A 19,292-nucleotide genomic window follows, 5' to 3' on the forward strand; every position below is an offset into this window, starting at 1 on the left:
TCCTCATAAACAATGTCTATTTTAGATTCATATATTATCTAAGTATGAAATTCGTAACTCGTAATAAATTTCTAATAAATGATTTTTTTTTTTAGGTTCTTTAGTATAATTGAGGTAAAGGCCATGCCTTAGAAGTGAAGTCAAATATTCTCTTAGAAATACAAGACATGCCCTATGTCCTATGATATTTTCATGTGGTGGTGATGTTGGTGTCACCTTCAACCCAATACTGCTTGACAGCAAACAAAAGCTTCTCTTGCTCAAGTGGACCATCCTCGTGATCCACCATTTTGGTCTTCCATCTCATTCCCCTCACTATTCTCTGAACCTTCCTCAACACATTCTCTTCATCTCTCAATATCACTGCTCCTTCCGGCCGCAGAATCCGGTCCATCTCCAGTAGCATCTCTTCTGCACTACATCTGCATGAATCAATTTCATTTCAGTTACACATTCGTGTGATTGTTAATGAAATAACAGAAACAACATTAACCAACTTACACATTCTTGTACAAACTGAAAACACCATTTGCGTGGATCAGATCATATGTTCTTGGATATGTGGAAAATGCTTCACACCTTGTAGAGGCAGAATTACACAAATTAAGGTTTATGAAAATGTTGTGCTTCACACAAAGGAAAGCATGTCTAAATTTACCAATCATGATAAATGCCGATCAATCCACGCTCCAAGATAACATCAAGAGAAGCTTTTTGAGAAATGGTAGGCACAACATTCATAACCCACAATTTGGTTGAATCTAGAGCTGCAGCAAAACTTCCCAGACCAGCATTCATGTCCATGATGTTGCGATACCTTCCTGAGTCAATGATTTTGTTGACCCTCTTGTAAGCATTTACATGCTTCTTCCACAATCGGCTGTCCTCCTTGTATACCTCCACATATTCTCTGCTTACTCTTGATGGAATGGCGTTGAGCCTCTCTGGGAATGGTTTCCATGAACGGCTTGGTCCGGGGCTAGGAGTTACACACTTTTCCATCTTCTTGTACCTAGTAGACAGTGAATACATGAAGCTACTTATCCCAAAAAAGTCTGAGCAGATAGGAGGAGATATATGAATAATTATATATCTATCAGGATCAATAAAGATCAAATTCTAGAGATCATAGAAACTGTGATATCATATAAAAAAAATTACTTATTTCAAAAGTTTAAAGTGATAGAAAAAATACAGGAATGATTATATATCTATCACATTGAAACAATGTTTCTCAACTGCTCATGAGGTTGAAGTGAAGCAAGTTACCAGACATGATCAGCATGGGTGGATTTGCATACTGCTGCCGCCGTGGGTGGAGTGTCTTGTTGGCTGCAATTTAATCTTTTTCTCCATATGGCAATGTCACCCTTTTCATATTTCTTTTCCCAGCAAAGAAGTTTGGCAATATCTTCAATGTTCCTTTGCTCCTTCTCAAGTTCCAGTTGGGAACGCTGCCATTCTTGGTAGTTATTCTTCCAATTGATAGGTGGACCGGAAAGTATCCAGTAACCACCAGGCCTGAGAACTCGGTCAACCTCCATCATGTACATTCCATCTGTGCAACAATAAGTTCCAAAATTTCAGATCTTGTCAAGGAACCAGTGAATAGTAAGTAAATAAGGAGCATCATATCATAGTTTATCATCACCTTCTGTGTCCCATGGAATGAGACAGTGAGAACAATGTGCCATGTCAAAAGATCCTGAAGGGAAAGGCAGCTTCATGGTTGCAAGAACGCCAATGATAGCAGGAATACCTCTTTCCATTGCGTATTGCACTTGAGATTCATGTCCTCCAATTGACATAGTAATTACATTTTTCTTAAACATGTATGCACCAAAACTAGCAACCTAACATCCATAAAAAATTATTCCAAGTCTAGAAGGTAGAAAGCAATTAATTATATCAAAATTAAACTCATGAAAAACAAGACTTACCCTACACTCAGTATCCAATGCAGTTCTAATCATTCCCGTGTGGAAGGGTATAACAGATGAAAGTTCATCAATGTATGCATCAAGTTCTTGAGGAAACCGTGTTCCTCCTCTATTCTTGGGCCACTGGTACGGTGTTGCATACCCTTTAGGAGCAGGAATGAGGCACTTCAACTTTTCTTGCTGAGCAGGGCAGTGCCTTTCTTGACTTTCGCCGCTGCGACGGTGACACGGCGTGTGATCGATGAAGCTTGCATCACACGGCTTGTAGTTGTATTCCTTGATATGATCACCATCATTGTGATTGTTGGGAGTGTCATACATGAGATCAGAGAGAGTAATGCACTCTGTTCTTTTGATAACTCCAATGGCTATTCTATCTCCCTTTCCGAAACCGCTTCGTTGCCATAAACCAACTACGTAGAAGAAACCGCACAATCCAACTACAATCAAAACTGAAGTTAATGAACAATTCTTTTTAATGGTGTCTCCTCCTTGTACTTTGCCCTTTGTTAACATGATGATTCTTTGTTTTCTCCGAACTGCAGAAATATGTATCGTATAATGGGGATTAGTTTGTTGGTTGCGACACTCAACTGTTACGCCTGCTTCTTGTATGCATTCCGTTGGGTTAGTTGACTTGGCGGTTCAACTCTTCACCAGTCACAACCCTTCACTTCGTTTTTAAGCTTTTTGAATTGAAAAATGTTGTTAAAATAGTAAAACCGAGTCTAATTATCTTTAAAATAAAATTGATAATTTTTTAATTTATTTCATTATTTTATAATTTTTTTAAAGTAGTGCTAGGGAGCCAATGGCCTAAGTTAATTTTGGGTTCACCAAGGTTCGAACTTTTGACCCTTTTGAATCTGGAACTCTAATACTATATTCTAAAACCACTCATCCCAAAAGCGTAACTTGATAGAACAATGTAACACTAATAATCATATCTCTAATACTTTCTAAACCTTCATTGTACACATTGTACGCTTAGGTCATTGGCTCCCTATACTTTCTCATTTTTTTATTTTAGAGGATTTTTTGTTAGAATTTTTAAGTTTATTTTTTTATTAATTTGTTTAATTTATATACATTCTATTTTATTGTATAAATATTCTTGAATAATTTATTTGATATGTATATTTTATGTTTGTTGTATAGATATTCTTAAATAATTATTAAACATATATTATATCTTTCGTATAAATAATTTTCAATGATTTTCTTTTTAAGTCTACGTTAAAATATCGCATATATAAATAAAAATCAACAAGTTACAATACAAGTACAATTATGAATAAAATTAATAAAATAAGAATATTGTGAATTGAATATGACAAATATTTAAATTATTATTCTTTAATAAATACTGTAATTATAATATAAAAACAAAATATGAATACATGAACTAACATTGAAGAAGCCACGTTTATGTTCTTTATCAATAAATATGTATGGTTACACTAATATGAAAAATATAACGGAAATTTAACAAATTTAAAGAGTATAATGAACCAAAACAATGAAAACATAACAAGAGAATATAGTTTCAAGGTGGATTATAGCATACAGATGCTATTTCATAAAGAAATAAAAATATTTTTATTTGTGGATTGGTTATTCGACACCTAACCCTTCTTTCTTTAGGTAGGGAGCAGCTTGACAAAATTTGGTAAAACTTGTCCCAATAATGACTAGTGATACTTGTGACGGAGTCACATGTGAGATAATAGAGCCTTGTAACCAAGTCTTCTTATAAGGAATACACGGTTTTATATATTTTAATATTGTAAGTAAAAATACTGTTCACCACTTAAATAACAATATTATTAAGTTGAGGTTTGTAATCAATAACTTTTATTTTGATATATTAAAAAATATTTATTCATTTAAAACATAATAATTAATAATTTTTTTAATGAATATATTTTGAGTTTATTAAAATAATTGTCTTGTAATGGATGCGCAATTTGACTTGTCTTGAGAAACCGGCAAGTTGTGGGAATACCAAGCCTACAGCATATGCAGCATCTTCTTCATGATGCTGCTCTGCAAGAGTTGCTTATTAGAGAAATGAGGGACAACCTTGATTGCCAGTTCCTTAACTGCCTAGCCTCAGTGCAAACAGTAACCATATCTCATGTAACAATTTAGAGGAACTGCCCCAGTGGATTTGCATCTTCTCACAGCTTCGGGATCTTCGCATTCATTAATCTCTTCCCTTGCCAATTTATACACACTGGAAATACTTGGCTGGCCTCTCACATGAAAGATGCAACAGGAAACAGGAGCAGATTAGCACAAAATTGCTCACATCTCACTCATAACTCTGAATGACTAGAAAACCAGATACATAAAAACTTAGCTTCAGCATGAAAATTTTATCAACAATGTTAGGGAATCAAGAAAGTATCAACCAAAAATCAGCCAGATGGCTCTGGGTGAATCCAAAACTTCTACGTAAATGATGCTTATGCTAGGTATTAAGATGTTTCTTCTATTAAGTATCAGAATGTTTCTTTTTCATACTAAATGAATATTCTTTTATATATTTTATTAATTTTGTTATATACTAAGAATCAGGATTGTTGGAAGTTCCATTATCTCTGCCCTTATTTCTCCAACGTATCATTTAGAATTTTAATTTGGGGTGAGAAGCAATAAATATCAAATATTATAAATTAAAAACAAATAAAATTAATTAAATATAATTATAAATTAGTTAAGTTATTTACTTTTTGACTGATCACCTCTTAGTTCATATACTTTTCCAAATTCAAATTTTATATTATCTTGTTTCATATACTTCATTATGTTGGTTAAGACACTTCAATTATTCTTGGGAAAAAATGTCCATTTTGTACTTGATTAAGCTAATATAGATTTCTTTTACAGTAAATATGTCGTACTTTTAAATTACATTGCAACTGTTTGCTGTTGGGGATAGTAGCAATGAAATATATTGATACGTGTTCAAAAACCTTAGTTTATAAGAAAGGAAAGGAAATATGCATGTGAAATAAATAGTAAATTTGGTTGAAAACTTACCATTATAGTACCTTTAACAAGCGTTCTTAATAAATAATTTAGGCTAGCATTAAACAGAACAACAAAACATCTAACAATCTGTTGCACTGTTTTTTCAGTTGTTCAAACACCACTGGCCCTTCTGATTTCATTGCTAATCACGGTGTACGCTAGTCATGCAAATTTACTTCACTAAAAAAGTCACACCGCAAAATCTAAAATAGAAACGGATAACACGTATAGATTGATAGTGTCATCCTGGTGGTATTAAAAGATCTGCCTAAAATTCTCATCTTCATTTACTTCCTTTCCTTCGTAGAATCCAAAAGGCTTAGACTGAAGTATGCAAAAGCTACATATAATTCAGTTCATTGGTTACTCCTAAAACATTCACCATCATCACCATCGTATACTCCATTTGCAGAAGATGCTTTCCAAAATTTTTCACTTGAAGCTGCTGCTGCCAATTGGTTGTCCATCATAAAATACTTCATGTCATTGCTTTCATGTTGCACCCTCCCAGTAATCTCCAGGCACAAACTGTTGCTTACGCCTTTGTTTGTTTGCCTATCTTTTGTATGCTTCTTAGTGAATCCTAGGTCTACAAAAATGGGCTGTACTCTAAGACTTGGATTTGGTCTGATACGGTTCACTTCCTTTTCATTTGGTGGACGTAGTATTCTATTGTCAGACTCTAGTTCTGAAACTTCATCTTCATTCAGAAGAACCTACAAAAAGCAGACCCCTTTAAACTCTGTTTGCAGTAAACAAGTATATCAAGTGCATGTTTCATAACAGATCTTTTCTTTGCAGCGAGAAGTGAAAATTTTCTATTGTGTCAGAATCAATTTTATAAGAACTTCCAAAGGTAATCACTTTGCATCAAAATCAATTATACAAAAGAAGAATCAAACATGAACTTGTTGCTAATTTGCTATAAGGGCCATTAAAGAAAGACAGAGAAGAAAACATGTATCCTAGGTACTTTACAGTTTAGGCTAAACTACATACCAATAATTGTAGTTATCGCAAAAACAACAAAGCTTGTTACATGAGTATTTAGTGTCATCTTCAAGACTTCCATTCAGTAAACAACATAACAAATAATATGTGAAACCGCAGAGAAATGGAAAAAGCAGGATAACTTGAGATACATATATAAATAACAGGAAAAAATATCATGGTGAAAGGTATCTTTCTAGTCATACTCAAAGGACATAGGATAATTCATGTCATCCCGCAGTGAATCCAATTTAGTAAACTTTTAAGCAGGAAGACATGGCAAAATACTAACCTTGCGTCCAACCAGATCAAAAGTCACAACCACTTTATTCCGTTTGGCTCGTTCAGCTTCTTCCATCTCCTCTTGTTTCTTCTTCAACATCTCTTTCTCCTGAAGAAAAAGAAGAAAAAATTTGATCAGACTACCAGATGCATACATCATTGCAAGTTGCATACAAGTAGTAAAATACAGTACCTCCTTTGACAACCAACTGTTTCCATCAATCTCATAATAGTCACTTTGGTCATCGATAACAGTTGTACGAGCAGTAGCATTTCGATCATATTCGACAAGCCTCTTTGCATAAGCTTCAGCAGCAGCTTCGGTATTCGATAAAGGGGGCAATGTTTCTTCCAGACCAGCGTACGAGCTGCCCTCTTTCAACACAAGTGCGCCGCAGAAATGGCAAGGCCCCTCTCCTTCTTGTTCACAAACTATTTTGCCACATGATAAGCAATTGCTGACCAGCCTGTGACGACGAGCTTGACAAGAGCATGGTCTTCCCTGCTGAAACACAATTGACCCTTTGGCTGCCTCGGCAAGCGAAATGGCTTTCCCAGCCTTCTTCTTTTTGGAATTCCCTTGGTTTCCTTTCTGTGATGTACTCGATTCACCGCCTGAAGTTGGAACCTGATTTTTCTGATTGCTGGGAACTGCATTCTTGATGGGTTCGGCATTACTTCTTTGGACTGTAACTGCTTTTGGTGCTCTCGATGATTTCTTACTTCCCCCTGCAGATGCCTCAACTGAAGGTTTGACATAGGCATGCAATTGGGCAGTTGGAACATTGGATTTGGTTGTGAGTTCTAAGTGACCCCTCCGTCTTAAATATTCTTCAATCACAGGCTTCCCGGCTTCCTGACCAATTATATTCTGCAGAGGAGAATAAAGATAAAGTAATTCAGAGTTAAATCTTCTACTCAAGTGAGACACTAAAAGACACGACCCACTCATAAAAAGATAATCTCTTTTGCAAAACCTACTCTACGACCAAATATTAAGGTGCCATAAAGTTTATTTTTGTACATGAAAGCCTTATGTCATAGATTTGTGACTGATTTGTAAAGCTCAGTTATGAAACAAGGTTCTTGAATCCAACTATTAGATCTCAAATTACAAGCTAAATCATGATGTTCATTGTTGACCAATATAAGAGAAATGCATTCAGAAGATGCAGTATACCTAATCTCATCACGAATTTTTAATCACAATTTAATGTAATCAAAATTACACATAATCAAACAAAGAAACATCAGAAGAGCCCAAAATTGGTATTACACAGCATCCTAATCCTTCTGCAGTATAAAGTAAACATAAAATAAACTAGAAAGTAAGTTAGATTCTCAAACAAAATTAATTCATAGCAATTGAACCCTAAATCCCGTAAAACATAATTCGAAGTGTGTATATATATATTCCAGCTGAAAGGAAGAGATAACTTACATCAAGGTACTCCTTAGCATCGCGAGGCTCAGCAAGGTCACAGTAAGAAACAAGTCCCTTTATAATCTCTTCATCCAAACCCAAACCCAATCCCGTCTCTATCTTCGAACACAATTCCACCAGCGCCTTCTCCAGCCACTCCCCCGCCGATCCCATTCCTCTTTATCTCTCACCCAAAATCGCAAAATAATGATTCCCTACATCGCGGTCCTTACATAATTTATATAAGCAGTTAAGCACCCATTATGATCTTGCCACGTGAACAATCCAAGACCCCCTCGAGGACCCCACCTTTTTTATGACGTGGCAATCACACTATGAACCAAGATTCTAAAAACCAAATCTTCATTAACTGCTATAGTTAATAATTTATTAATTTATTAGTCCAACCAATTCAACCGTAATTCAGTTAAAATATTATTTTATAATAAAATATAAATAAATACATTAAAATTATAAAATATAATTATACTTTAACATAAGTTTTAAAATGATATCTAAATTAAAAGTATTATATTACTCAAAATGTTATAATTTTTTCTAAATACAAACTAAATAAATATTCAAATATTAAAGATAAATATTAAAATTTATTATTAATCATCAAAATCAAAAGACAAGAGTCATATTCAAGAATTTTTAACTATTTCGTTGGATCACATACTCTCAATAAATAATTTTTTTTATTACTCTTAAACATATTTTTTAACTTTGTTAGGAACAATTCTTTAATTAAATAATCAACATACAATACAAAGAATATAAAAAATTAAACTGCACACAGCATAAGAATTTAAAAATATGAAAAACAGCAACACAGCAAATAAACAACACTATAAAAAATAGCAACAATCAAGAACAAGAACAATAAAAACTGACGTGTACCCTATAAACTCGGAAATGAGATCAAATCAAAATTGACCAGACAATTAGGAGAAATTAGCAGAGGAGATCAATTACGCAACTCGGTTGCAGTTTTAAATTAGTCAAATATTATCTGCAGTCCGTTACCAATAATAACGGCACCCACAATATTACTAAAAGATCGGAACAAACAAAAGAAAGCTAACACTTCACTCATCTATATAAATGAGCCAATAAGCTCGGTGAAGGACAAGTCACACAATCCACTTTATTTCTTCTTTGCGTTGCTTTTTTAACACCTTATTCTAACTTGAGCGTCGGAGTGCTTTTTGCAGGTGCTCCCGCCGTGGTGTTTCATTTTGCCGAGGTGTTTCATCCTTCACCTAGAACGATGTATAACTCTCCATCGAAGCTGAACGTCAGCGGAAAGAATCTTCATACCTCGGCTGCATATGAACAGAATATTTGGCGCCCACTGTGGGGCTAAAATTTATCTAACCCTACTATTTTTTTTGCCTAGCTTTTTACTCTTTTTTGCAGGATTTTCGATCCTCAAGCATGGCCGATAATGGAATCCAACAACCCACACAAGCAGAGCTCCTAGCTTAGAATGTTGAGCTTCAGGCAGAAGTTTGGAGAATAGCGAGCTGTCTTCCGCCAATAATGCTGGAAAGCATGAGGAAGGAAACTCCAAAAGCTTGGCTCGGGGTAATACAGACCCTCTGAACATCAGTCCGCCAAAGGAAAAGTTGACCTTAGACAACCCTTTCTCCGAAGAGATCACCAAGTTTCAGATGCCGAAAAACTGTGTTACCCACCGCCCTTGAGCCATACAAGGGGTTTGGTGATCCTCGCGCTCATGTTAAGAAATTCCAATTTATGATGTTTTTTAATGGCACTAACAATGAACATGTGCTTTATCGAGCTTTTCCAACTTATCTTGATGGTGTTGCATTACTCTGGTTTTCCAAATTGTCTGCAGGTTCAATTTCTTTTTTTGAGGAGCTGGCGAGATCTTTCATCGATTACTTTACCGCATCAAGAACATATGTGCACGGATCAGACTACCTAGGCACAATCAGACAAGGGCAACACGAAAGCCTAAAGGACTACATGACTCGGTTCGCTGAAGCAACCATGGAGATTCCAGACTTAGACCCGGCAGTCTACCTACACGCCCTTAAAACCGGCCTCAGACCTGGCAAGTTCTGGGAGACAATTGTAGTAACCAAACCAAAGACGATGGAAGAGTTCCGAGAAAGGGTTGCAGGTCAAATAGAGGTCGAAGAACTCCATGAAGCTCAGAAAATGAACAGACAACCACCCAGAAGAGAAGAGGAAAAGGCTTTCAAATTACCAAGCAACAAGGAATCAAAAGAAACCTTTCAAGCTCACACCAAAATTTGATACTTATACCAGATTCAATACAAAGAAAGAAAAAAATAATCAAAGAGATTCTCAATGCCAAAATAATAAAGCCCCCTGCCCGAGCTGGAAGTTACCAGGATCAGCGATTTGTAGACAAAAGTAAACACTGTGCTTTCCACCAGAAGTATGGACACATAACGGACGAATGCATAATTTCCAAAGACTTGTTAGAGAGATTAGCTCGACAAGGTCTCATAGACAAGTATGTCGAAGGACGAAGAAATAGGGAAAGCACTCGGGACCGAGAAGAGCATCAACGAACCTCGGAAGAAAAAGATTACAGTAGATGGTCCAACCTTAATCAACCAAAAGGGGTCATAAACTACATATCCGGAGGATTCGCTGGGGGAGGTAAGACAAATGCGGCACGAAAACGAAGTTTCTGGGCAATGTTGGCAATTGAAGAAATATTACCCTAAAGAAAGGTTAATACAACAGAACCCAAAATAACTTTCAGCCAGGCCGACCTATCCTCACCAGGCCCAAACCTCAACGACCCGGTAGTTATTTCCATCCAAACAGGAGAGTTGTTGGTAAGAAAGGTCCTCTGGACCCAGGTAGTAGCGTTGATGTCCTATTTTATTCTACTTTCCAAAAAATGAAACTATCTAAAAAAACTATGCAACCTTCATTCGGAGAACTGGTTGGGTTCTCTGGGGAAAGGGTCCCAATAAAAGGCTACATATGGTTAAAAACGACAATGGGAAACACCCCATTATCAAGGACCATTGATGTCCAATACCTTATAGTCGACTGCCCTAGTCTTTACAATATTATCCTTAAAAAAAGATCTGCTCTGAACACATTCAGAGCAGTGGTATCTACTTTACATCTATGTGTTAAGTTTCAAGTACAAGATGGTGATATACCACTATTTTATGATATATTTTAGACTGAATTGAGTGGGTTTTATCAACTATTCTCACACTTATTCATGTAAATTGCATGTTTTTAAGCTTCCTTCCTAATTTCGTACTATGATTGAAAATATGCTTCCTAAGCCTTAAAATTGTTAATTTTTAATCTTCCTCTATTACCATTCGATACCGTGATGTGTTTGTTAAGTGTTTTCAGGTTTATAGGGCATGAATGGCTTTAAGGAGGAAGATGAAGCAGGTTAAAGTTGAAGGAACACAAGAAATTCAAGAGTTGAGAAACGAGGAGCGATGCACACGCATGGCTGACGCGTGCACATGACTAGGAGTGTCATTAAGCAACGCGTATGCGTGACTGACGTGTACGCGTGGCTAGGTGCAAGGTTCAGCGATGTGTACGCGTGGCTGACGCGTACGCATGACAGAGCGTCACGTGCTACACTTAACAAAACTCGCTGGGGGCGATTTCTGAGCTGATTTGGACCCAGATTCAAGCCCGAAAACACAGACTAGAGGCAGGGATGGAGCTGAGACTGACTACACTTTCACTTTCACTTTAGTTTTTGATTGGTTTTTGAATTATAGTGAGAGAAACTCCTACTTCTCTCTAGGATTTTGACATTCTTAGTTTTATCTTCGAATTGGATCTTGAGAGAGATAAGGCTACCTTCATTCCTCATCATTTTGTTCCTAGTTTCTTCTTAAATTCCCTTATTTACTCTTTTCCATTTGATTATTGAATTCATGTTTGATCTTGTCACTTTTGAATCTTATTAATGCATTGGAGTATTTTTATATTTATTTTTATTACTTGTTTGATTCATGTTAATTATTGTTTGTGCCAATTTTTATTTAATTAATTTTTCATAATTATCATGTCTTTTATTTACTCCTATTATGTGTTTATCAAAATGGCATTCATGTTAATGGAGTAAAATTCCCAACTTGGTTGGGGGTTGGGTAATTGGAAACCCTTGAGTTGTGATACTCAAGTATTAATCTGTAATTGGGGATTATTGGCTAACTCGATTTTCACCAACTCTAGTCCTTCCCCATGAAGTGATTAGGACTTGTGAGTCAGAGTTAGTGACAGCCACTTGACTTTCCTTCAACTGTTAGAGGATAACTAAGTGGGAGCAATGAACCTTTACTATTATACTTGGGAAAGACAACAAGGATAGAAACTCCAATTCTCTCCCCTAACCAAGGCTTTTTATTTTAAATACATATCACCTCTTGTTATTCATTCATTGCTTTAATTCCTAGCCATTTATTTCTCCGTTCTCAAATTCAGAAAATATTCAAAAAAATCCTAACCAATAATTTGCATCTCGTGTCAACTCTTAGGGAAACGACCCGGGATTCTACTCCCAGTTATTTATTATTAATTGTGACACAATTTAAATTTATAGTGGAAATTTCGTCGGTTAAGACTATACTTGCAACGCTGTTTTAGAAAATATTTTTCAGGAATTCTTAACCGGCATTTTTCCTCCCATTAGATGGCAGGATAGCAACAATACACTTAGATCGACAACAAGCTCGGCAATGTTACAATGCAAGCCTAAAAGGGGCCAACACAGGAGGAAAACCTCAACAAGAAGTATAGGTTGTCCACAGCACAAACGAAGTACTATCATTAGTAGAACTCAATCCTCGGGAAAATTCCTAAGAAAGACCTCAACCAGCAGATGAACTCCAAAGGGTTCCTCTGACCTTAAAGGCAGAACAATTTACGTATATTGGCCGAGCTCTTGAAGGAGAGGAGAAATCAAAACTAATAAAGGTACTACAAGACAATGCCAACTTGTTCGCTTGGACCCCATCAGACATGCTAGGGATAGACCCGAGCATCATTTGCCACAAATTTGCCATCGACAGAACAATCCAACCCATGGCTCAGAAGAAAAGAAACCTCAGAGTGGAAAAGGCGAAGGCAGCCCTGGAAGAGACAACGAAGCTCCTTAATGCTGGCTTCATCAAAGAGATCTGCTTCACCACATGGCTCTCAAATGTGGTAATGGTAAGAAAGAACTCAAGTAAATGGCGCATGTGCGTCGACTTTACAAATCTTAACAAGGCATGTCCAAAAGATGCTTACCCATTGCCTTGTATTGACAAACTAGTAGATAATACTTTTGGGTTTAAAAGCTGAAGCTTCATGGATGCATACTCTGGTTATAACCAGATTCTTATGCATCCATTTGGCCTAAAGAGTGCAGGTGCAACATATCAAAGACTAATGGACAATGTATTCCATCAACAAATAGGTCGAAATATGGAGATCTATGTAGATGACATGGTGGCCAAGACTCCATCAGAAGGATCGCACTGTGACAACCTAGAGAAAATATTCAAACAGATCCAAGCATATAATATGACACTCAATCCAAAGAAATGTCCTTTTAGGGTACAAAGAGGAAAATTCCTCGGGTTTATGCTGACTTCACGCGGGATTAAGGCGAACCTCGAAAAATGTGAGGCAATACTCAACAAGGCAAGTTCAAAAACAATCAAAGAAGTACAATAGTTAGCAGGAAGGGTAGCCGCACTGTCACGATTCCTGCCCGCAGTATCAAACCGATCATACCACTTCTTCCAGACGATCTCCAAGAATAAAAAGTTCAAATGGACCAAAGAATGTGAAACATCATTTTCCGAGCTTAAGGCTATCCTATCCTCACCACCAGTACTACAAAGTCCAGATATCGGCAAACCTTTGTATTTGTACTTATTTGTTTCTAATCATTCTGTAAGTCCAGTTCTTGTTATCGAGATAGGAAAGGTACAAAAACCAGTATACTTCGTTAGTAGAGTCATGCAACCAACCAAAAAAAGGTATCCTAGAATAGAACAATTGGCCCTAGCATTGGTAACAACAGCAATGAGGCTAAGGCAATATTTCAGAGCCACACAATAGTCGTAAGGATGAACCAACCATTACGGCAGATACTGACAAAGCCAGAATTGGTAGGACGGCTGACCAAATGGTCCATTGAACTTTTTGAGTTTGATATTCAGTTTCAATCAAGACTGACTCTGAAATCACAGATCTTGGCAGACTTTATTTTTGAACTTACCGCCAATGAGCAACATGACAAACAGGTTTGGAAGTTACAGGTGGATGGAGCATCAAACCGTGAGGGGAGCGGAGCTGGGATAGTACTAAAGGAAGGAGAAACAGTAATGGCCGAACAATCACTTCAATTCCACTTCTAGCGAGCAACAACTAAGCCGAGTATGAGGTGCTCATAGCAAGTCTAAAGCTCGCCCTCAGTTTCCATGTACACCGCCTAACAGTATACTGTGATTCCCTGTTGGTAGTTCAGCAAATCAAAGGAGACTTCCAGGTAAAAGATCCTCTGTTAGAGCGGTATTGGCTCATAGCAAAGGATCTTATTTCAAAGTTCAATGAATTCATTATATCGCATGTGCATAGAGAGAAGAACACTAGAGCAGATATATTGTCCAAACTCGCCGCTACTAGAGCAAACACACACACATCGGCACTAGCACAACTTACACTAGAAAATCCTAGTATCGAATCATTGTGCATAATGAACATCACTTATACAAACGACTGGAGGATGCCTTTTCTTGAGTATATTAGTGCAGAGACCATTCCCAGAAACGAGACTAATCCTCAAATTTTTAGACGAAAAGCAAGTTTTTATACAACTGTGGCAGGAGAAAAAATATACAAACGTGGTTTCTCACAACCACTACTAAAATGTCTCGGCAAGGACGAAGCCAACGAAGTCATGACCGAGGTCCACGAGGGCGTGTGTGGCAACCATATAGGAGGACGAGCACTGGCGCCCAAAATTGTCCGAACAGGATATTAACAATGAAAATGGACTGCATAGCAAAGGTAAAAACATGTGACAACTGTCAAAAGCATGTCACTATTTCAATGAAGCCTGCCGAAGTGTTACACAACATGGAGGTAAGATGGCATTTCTATAGATGGGGGCTCGATATCTTCGGCCTATTCCCAAAAGCACCAGGACAGGTAACATTTCTTTTAGTTTCAATAGATTATTTCTCAAAATGGATAAAAGCATAGCCATTAGCAAGAATAACAGCCAAAAAGGTACAGTCTTTCATATGGAAAAATATCATATGTAGATTTGGAATACCTAAAGAAATGATATCGGATAATGGTAGGCAATTTGCAGATAGCAAACTTGCATCATTCTTGAAAAACTTTAACATACAACATCATTTTAGCTCGGTCGAGCACCCACAGACAAATGGGCAGGCCGAAGCAGCTAACCGAGTAATCTTGCAGGAAATAAAAAAGGCTCACCGATGCGAAAGGTGAATGGGCAGACTTGATCCCAGAAATATTGTGGAGCTATAACACGATAATACAAACCACTACAGGCGAGACTCCATTCAAATTGGTATACGGAACGGAGGCACTAATACCAATTAAGGTCGGCATCACTACCTTAAGGGCCGAGCTATATAGCCAAAGCCACAATATTGACACAAGGAAAGTCGAACTAGACCTCATGGAGGAAGATAGAGAAATTGCAGCTATAAAACAAAGAGCAATGAAGCAACTTATTGAAAGACAACATAACAAGAAAATGGTACCCAGAACATTCAATGAAGGAGAACTCGTCCTCAGATAGAGGAAGCAAGACGACCTCCATCACATGGCAAACTCGCAGTAAATGGGGAAGGACCATTCCGGGTTGCAAAAGTACTCGGATTGGGGGCTTACCAGCTACAAACACCAAAAGGCGACTATTTATCGGGAAACTGGAATATTTCTTCACTAAAGCTGTATAGATTGTAAACTTTTCAATCAGCAGATGAAGGTACTCTTTTTTTCCCTTAGAGATTTTTTTCCAAATACAGATTTTACCTAAGGAGGGTTTTAATGAGGCCAGATGCCCAATATGTCAATTGTCAATTATTACAAGGACAGAGAGTTTACTGACGTATGAATAAATGATCTCTTGTTCCTATTCTACTTTCAAACAATTGCGCAAATGCAAATAAATAGTAGTCAAACATGCATACTTCTAAATATCAAAATATCCAAGGTTCAACCTGTTGAGTTTGGAAAACTTGAATTCTTTGTGATGATCAAACATTATTATTAATATATTAATTAGAAAAATTATAAAATTATTATTCTCAAATTGTTTAGCTAATGGATTTTGGTTAGTGTGCAGTTTTAGCATTGGGCCAGAATTTGATCAAGCCCAAATTGGAGCAATGATGAACAGCCTTGTGAAAATTCATTTTGAATCAAAAGCTAATTGGGCCAGGAAACCAATGTGCAACACAAAACAATCTTTTTGATAGAACAACAAAGCCTTTGGTCTGAAATTGAAGAAAGAAGGAATGGAAAGAGAAGTGGTTCGGTTATCCACTCTCTTTTGATGGTGGAATTCAAATTTTAATTAAATTGAATGCATGCATTGGTTACTGGAACACAAAATTCAATTTGATTAAATGCTCACATAGGTAACCGAAGTCCACAATTCAATTTCATTTAATTTTGCATTGAATGCTTTGTTTCTTCTCTCTCTTTGTTGTTTCGGTTGTCACTTTACTCAGGAAAGAATAGTGAACAAGTTATCAGAGAAAACAGTAAAGCTATGAAGAAGAAAAAAGGCTAGGTTGATGATGGTTTCTGAAGAAGGAAGATCCGAAGCATGGTGTGGCTAAGATATTTGCCATTGAAGGCAAGATTTCAAGAAGAAGCTTCAAGATCTTCATGCCAAGAATAGACAAGATCTATCTCGGTCAGAGAAAAAGATCTCAGTGGGTAAAGCTCATTTCAATTTTTATTCATCCAAGAGAGAAGGTAGCTACTGGAGCTATGAAGAGGAAGAAGCAAATATGAAAAAGAAGGAGCTGTCAAAGATTAGAGGTTCATCAAGGGTCAGTGTTCTTTCTTGGAGCCAAAGTCAAGATCAAAGGCTCAGATTGAAGAAGCTTGATGAAAAGGGTTGAGAGAGGTACATGCATGTTGATTTGATTTTGGTTTTCCCTCTCTCTTCTCTCTGTCCGAACCGGCTGTGTGTTGGAGAAGATGTTGATAGCTTGGTTGAACCAGTTTCAACTTTGGAAGCTTCCCCTTCTATAATAAAGGTGAACGGCCAAGGGTTGAAGCAAGGAGAGTAAGCACAGAGTTCTCATAGCTACCCGAAGCTAACAGAGGACCCTTGTCGTCATCATCAGGGGCAAGCACAATCTTGCCCTCGTCTACAATATTATCCATGCTAAACAAAGAGAGGTCGACACCTGGAGCCAGAACCCAGACTTAGGCCTTCAGATTTTCATACATGACAGTCATGCTATTTATCATATGGCCCTGAAACTTGGCATAGTCGTCCTGAGCAGACTGCAATCTCTCCCTAGTCTCCAACAACTCGCCATAGGTCCGAGTATAACTCTCCTTGTACTTTTTAGCCGTCTTCTCAGCCAGATTAGCAGCCGCCTCTGTGGCAGTAGCACGAGCCTTCTCCCTCTCCACTTCAAGCTCCAACCTAACAGCTTTGGCCTCAAACTCCTCCTTAAGACCCTTTATCCTCTCATACTCGGCTTTAGCATCCTCCAAAAAAGCCTTAGTAGCACTGATTGGAGACTCCCTTACAACTCGGGACAAGGCCGCACTGAGATTGGCCATCCAGATACTGTTGCTTGATATAAAGTCCAGATGGTAAAGAATCGACACGTCGTCAAGAGGAACCTTGCCATAAGGGAAAATCAGCTCTGTGGCAAAGGCCACACCATCAAAATCCTTATCATCCACATCGTAAGGACCAACAGTTCTTGGCTTCTTGGGAGGAGGACCAGCAGAAGTAAGGGAGGAGGCAGCACCAGAGTTCACCGGGGGCGGATAAGAAGAAGCTATCCGAACTTGAGGGGTCGGGATAATTTTCCTCGGACCTTTAGAATCAGAGGCCAGCTTCTTCGGAGGCAGTTGTTGCGAAGAACCCTCCCCCGACGTCTTCCTCGACAAATTCTGAGCAGCCACCGCTTTTTTTGCTTTGCGAAACATGTTCATCGAGTCTGAAGACGACACCATCTCTGAAAAGATGGCAGGAAAATAGTTACACAGCAGAAAAGAACAAGATCACAAACAATAAAAGAAAACTTTCTATGAAAAAAAGAGGTATGATGCTACCTAGTTCGAAACGGAGGAGGGAAGGATCTCCTAGAAATCTCTTCGTGTCCAGATGAGGAGGCTCCCCCAATGCTCCGCTAAAACACCCACAAAAGCCATCTCTACTTTATCTAAACTCTCCCAGGGGTACTTAAGAACTACTGTATCTTTCTACCACCATAAAGGAAAGGTCGGCTCATCATTCTCATCCAGAAAGAAAGGGCGAACACCCTCAACAGCTCAGACTTTAAAATAAAAATTTTTAAAGTCCTAAAAAGAGTCATCAAACATGGAAAAAACCTTTCTCTCTTGGGTAGCCCGAAAGGAGATCCAAGAAGCCTTCTTCTTGGCCACTCCAGGCTTGGTTAGTACAAACAAGTAAGGGAAAAGGGACTGGGAAAGACGGACACCTAGTTCTTGACATAGCAACTGGAAAATCTTTATAAAAGCCCAAGAGTTCGGATAAAGCTGTGAAGGGGCCACATTACAATTCCACAAGAATTCGGTTTCGAAAGTAGTAAAAGGAAGGGTAATACCTAGTTGGCTAAAGAAATAGTCATAGGTGTAAAAGAAAGGACGCTCCGTCTGATCTAAAGGATGGAAGCTAACTCTCTCATTAGGGTCAGGCAACACCAGTTCATAATCCTTCTCATCCTCCCTACGCTCACAGATCCTATGAAATCTCCTAAGTTTCTCACAATACTCCGGCTTGGCCACAGTAACACACATCAACACTATAGAATCTAACCAGTCAGCCAATCCAGAGGGGACCTTTGTAGACATCTCAACAATATTTCTACGTGAAGACATAGAACACTACACCTATAAGAAGAAAATAAGAAGTGTCACTACCAAACAACTCGGACAAGATCAAAACCAGGATGAAAAAGTGAAGCAAGCACACAGTAAACAAAAGGGCATCCCAGGGTTCGCAAGAAACAAGAAGATTATCACCAAAACCCAGGAACATCCTTTGGAAGCAACAATGCAGATACAGTAAAGGAGGAACATAGGGAAACAAAATCAAAACCCTATTCCCTTCACCAAAAAGAAAAAAATGCTAACAGTTCACCCAAGCACTAACATTTCCGCAAAAACAAAGCAACAAAGATAAAAAGATTTCAAAGAAACAAGGCATGCAACAATCATAAGAAGCCAAGCGTAGAGGAGAATAAGCAGGCAAAATCAGAATAACACAAAGAGGTATGAAATAGAAGTACCATCTTGCAGAAAGGAGAAGAACAGAAATGACGGGTGCGCATCGAAAGCACCAGCGATCCACAAGCACCGCTCGAAAGAAAAAG

The 19,292-nt window shown here is 37.8% G+C and overlaps 3 protein-coding genes across 3 annotated transcripts; 1 reads left to right on the top strand and 2 right to left on the bottom strand.

Annotated features, from left to right (window-relative positions):
- Positions 1 to 50: 50 nt before the first annotated feature.
- On the bottom strand, positions 51 to 2,592 carry LOC112710313 (probable methyltransferase PMT2). The gene is made up of 6 exons (XM_025762485.3): positions 1,941 to 2,592; positions 1,652 to 1,853; positions 1,270 to 1,558; positions 659 to 1,012; positions 502 to 579; positions 51 to 422 (listed from the first exon to the last, which is right to left on the bottom strand). The coding sequence occupies exons 1-6, from the start codon at positions 2,454 to 2,456 to the stop codon at positions 191 to 193; spliced, it is 1,671 nt and encodes a 556-aa protein (XP_025618270.1). The 5' UTR covers positions 2,457 to 2,592; the 3' UTR covers positions 51 to 190.
- A 2,365-nt stretch (positions 2,593 to 4,957) lies between these two features.
- On the bottom strand, positions 4,958 to 7,911 carry LOC112710322 (uncharacterized). Its single transcript, XM_025762496.3, has 4 exons — positions 7,690 to 7,911; positions 6,442 to 7,119; positions 6,259 to 6,357; positions 4,958 to 5,692 (listed from the first exon to the last, which is right to left on the bottom strand). Exons 1-4 carry the CDS (start codon positions 7,843 to 7,845, stop codon positions 5,333 to 5,335), a joined length of 1,293 nt encoding a protein of 430 aa, XP_025618281.1. The 5' UTR covers positions 7,846 to 7,911; the 3' UTR covers positions 4,958 to 5,332.
- Positions 7,912 to 9,435: 1,524 nt separating this feature from the next.
- LOC112774401 (uncharacterized) lies at positions 9,436 to 9,960 on the top strand. Its single transcript, XM_025818463.1, has one exon. The coding sequence runs from the start codon at positions 9,436 to 9,438 to the stop codon at positions 9,958 to 9,960; it is 525 nt and encodes a 174-aa protein (XP_025674248.1).
- The last annotated feature ends 9,332 nt before the right edge of the window (positions 9,961 to 19,292 follow it).

The sequence above is a fragment of the Arachis hypogaea genome, chromosome 1 (genome assembly GCF_003086295.3).
Source record: "Arachis hypogaea cultivar Tifrunner chromosome 1, arahy.Tifrunner.gnm2.J5K5, whole genome shotgun sequence".
Classification (NCBI taxonomy): domain Eukaryota; kingdom Viridiplantae; phylum Streptophyta; class Magnoliopsida; order Fabales; family Fabaceae; genus Arachis; species Arachis hypogaea.